Source organism: Octopus bimaculoides, chromosome 10 (genome assembly GCF_046866305.1).
Source record: "Octopus bimaculoides isolate indiv1 chromosome 10, ASM4686630v1, whole genome shotgun sequence".
NCBI lineage: Eukaryota > Metazoa > Mollusca > Cephalopoda > Octopoda > Octopodidae > Octopus > Octopus bimaculoides.
The window spans coordinates 68210198-68213880 of record NC_142937.1 but is presented as its reverse complement, the minus strand read 5'-3'; the positions used below and the strand labels follow the sequence as shown (position 1 = coordinate 68213880).

The following is a 3683-nucleotide window of genomic DNA, read 5'->3' as shown; positions in this document are numbered from 1 at the left end:
CTTCATCATGTACAATCTCATTGTTTGAAGTTGCTTCATTGATGTCAACATTGATGGAGTCATATTCCTTGTAGATACACTTGTAAATATATTTCACAGAGGAGACGAAGACGTAAATCTCAACACAAATATGAGCATTGAACTTATGGCACAGATATATATTGTAGGGCACTACATGCCAATTGTTTATTGCATGGCTGCAAACTCAAACTGATGTCCCTCAACGTCGCCTGTACAATGGGTAACCATTTGGGCTTATCCTTGTCTCTTGTTGATACTCCTTTAAGACATTTGTTATTTTCTATGCAGGGAGTAGCAGGATTGAGATCACAACAAGGCCCATGGATCATGCACCTTTTCACTGTTTCATATAGTAAGGGTTCAGTGACAGGATCCAGGATCTCGGCAAAGACAATTTGATTAATTCTTTCAGGATCATCCAATTTATCATCAGGGTGCAAAATGTTTAACAGGTAGGCATGTGGTAAGCCCCACTTTTGAGATTGGTGTGGCAGTAAGCAGTGACTCTTCCAAATATATGTTTCTTAGGGATGTCATTTAAGAGTTCGTGCAGCTTTATACTAAATACACGGGCGACCAAATCCGGTCTATCTGATGGGAGTTTGGCCTGGAAGTAAATTCTCTCTAATTTCTTGCCAATTAAGATTGCAGGTTACTGAGAGGAAGATATCAGGAGGATCATATATGTGCACAATAGTCATGGCATCTTAATAGTGCTCATACATATTCCCAGGAAACCCTTGAAATGATGAAGGCAAGATAACTGTGTGTCCTATTTGAGCATTTGCAGCATTAACAGCATTCTGTAAATGATCGGCAATACCATGGTATTGTTCTACTTTTAACCTGTGTTGATGAGTCCTCACAAAATCTAAATTGTTACCTTCGACTTGCAGGTAAGAGTCTACTGCCTTTTGCTGGAAAAGCTTACCTCCATGAATAACTGGGTTAAATCCACCGTCTCTAACTGGTGTAAGAGATACTTTATGTTGGAGCATTGTAACATTTTGCCTTGAGTTTGCTCTATTTTTATTACCAATCACATGTGGTTGCCAGTCTGGCTCTCCATATGGAAAGAACAATACATACACCATTGGGTCGAGGTTGGGGCTAAGAATGTTCAAACTGATCACATGGACTTCATAGTTTCTTGGGTAAACTTTGAAATCTCTGTTGAATGGTGGCTTGCCGTCAGTATTGCTGAAGACCATAGCTATTTCATTAACTGTTGGTAAATTGTGTTTCCGCCTATCAGCAGTGTGTTCCCTATTGAAGACTAAATTTAGGACAGACATAGGCCTCTGTTCCTGTTGAGGATGCTGTTCCTCATGCAGTTCTACTTCTCGTGATATCCTGTAAGATGCAGCATAGACATCGTTCTCTCTGATAATCTCATCAAATCTGTGCATCACCTCAAGTATATATCTTTCATTTGTTGCATTCTGAGCCCACACTGTGGTTGCTTGAACGTTGTCAACAATATACAGTTGGACGAATTGCCTCTGTTGACCCTCAACAGCATGCATGTGCGAAGTCCTGTGATAAACTTGGCCCTGCACTCTGAAGCAGAATGGACCTCGTCCTTATGGGTCATCAATGTGGGCACCCATAGATGCGAAAGTTAGAGCAAAGTTGCATGACCTTATGTTTTCTTTGAAGTTAACATAATGTGGATGTTGAGGGTCTGACAACAGAGATCGTAAGTATGAAGGAAATTCTCTTCTAATTGGAGGCAGGACTTACCCTTTATGGCAGCAACTTTTAAATCATCCGTCTGACGGTCACTCTGAAGCAAAATGTTTGGTTCTACAAAACTGACACAATGTGCTCATATCACCACAGTTATGAACTGAAACATTCTCTTCATTATAAATATGATTATTTACTAAATTTACACGATTTCCAACTCTTCACACAACTCTCATGGCGTTCGCCTTCATCTGCCTTCGATTATTTCTCCATTCTTCCATTTCAGTATTAATTAATTTTTCCATTCTTCTCATCATTCACTCTCTGCAAACATTTGCTTCTTCTTCAGTTTCATTCTCTAGTCTTAGTCTCTCTTTCTATCATAAACCCCCTCTCCTCTCTGCTGTCTGCTTTTCTGTTTCACCTAGGTGCCTTTGCAATGTTCTCTCTCTTTCAATTTCTCTCCTTTGGGCTGCTTGCTATTCAGCTTCATCTTGTCACCTCTGTAATGCTCTCATTCTTAGCTCTTCCCACTTCTCTGCTGCTTACTCTTCTGCTTCATCTTGGTGCTTTGTGAAGCTCTTATTCTTAGATCTCTCCTCTCAACTATTTGCTCTTCTGTTGCACCTTGGCACCTTTTGTGAGGCTTTTATTCTTAGATCTTTCTTGCTGCTTGCTGTTCTGTTTCATCTTGGTGCTTTTGTGCAATGAGGTTCTCTTTTTCCTTTTGACATCTCCGAGTCTGTCATCTTGCATCTTGTGCTCTTCTCTCTTGTCTCATTTCTTGTGATTAATTTAATAATATGTTTTTAATCTATTTTGTAATTTTCTTGCATCCAGTTCTTTCCGAGTGAGACTGACTGTTCTTCGCCTTTGTCTCTCTCTCTCTCTGGCTAACAGTCACCTTCTGTCTGTTTCATTCTCCAGAGCAGAAGAAAGAGTATCAGTGTATGGATAACAAAGACTATATACCGTAAATAAGTTATGAGAATACGAATGACTAAAAGTATCAGTGAACTGATAACAAAGACGATGTTTAGGGCAAGAGTTAGGGTTAGGGTTAGGGTTTAGATTTAGGGTTAGGATTAGGATTAGATTTAGGGTTATGCCAAAAACAGATGGCGTGTGTATTCTTTACCTCCGCCAACAAACACTATATACAGTAAATATACGCACACACATTGGAACTGAAATATTAGAGAAAATAATCTTCGTAAAATGTAAACAAAACATTTCGCTTGTGAAATGAGAACCCTTTGCAGCAACACTCTCTTTGCCACTTCCTCTCCCTCTCATCGCTATCACTTTCTCTCGCTCCCTCTCAGTCATGGCTATTACTCTCACTACTTCTCCTTCACTGAATTACTATTTTCTCTCCTCTCCCTTCACTTATACTACTCTTTCTCTTACTCCCACCAACTGCATGATTTTGGACAAATGTATATATATGTATATATAGATATAGATATATAAAAATACAACACTCATTATATATTAGATTGTGAGCCCTATGCTCTAACCACTGAGCCATGTGCTTTCATTTAACACCCATTTGTCATGCTGGCATGAGTTAGATGTTTTAACAGGCTCCATCAAGCCTCAAGGCTGCACTGAGCTCCAGTGCCAAGCCATGGCATGTTTTCTACAGCTGGTTGTCCTTCATAATTCCCAAATGTCTTGTATATATACAAAAAAGGCCGCTTTCCTGAATTCTGAAGTGAATATATTTTAACTCTTGGACAGGCTACCAGTCCATCACATGTGTACTCATTTTTGACAAATTAGCAGACTGGAGCAGTGTAAAATGAAGTGTTTTGCTCAAGAATACAATGCATCATCTGGTCCTGGAAATGAAACCACAATCTTACAATTCTGAACGAAAAATACTACGCTTCCACTATATATGTATGTGTGGAGGTGTCTGTATGTGTTTCTGTGTGTGTGTGTGTGTGTGTGTGTGTGTGTGTAAACAC

The 3683-nt window shown here is 39.5% G+C and overlaps 1 protein-coding gene across 1 annotated transcript; it reads right to left on the bottom strand.

The window, feature by feature from the left end:
- Window positions 1-728: 728 nt before the first annotated feature.
- LOC106883814 (uncharacterized) lies at window positions 729-1547 on the bottom strand. Its single transcript, XM_014934954.1, has one exon. The coding sequence runs from the start codon at window positions 1545-1547 to the stop codon at window positions 729-731; it is 819 nt and encodes a 272-aa protein (XP_014790440.1).
- Window positions 1548-3683: the final 2136 nt, after the last annotated feature.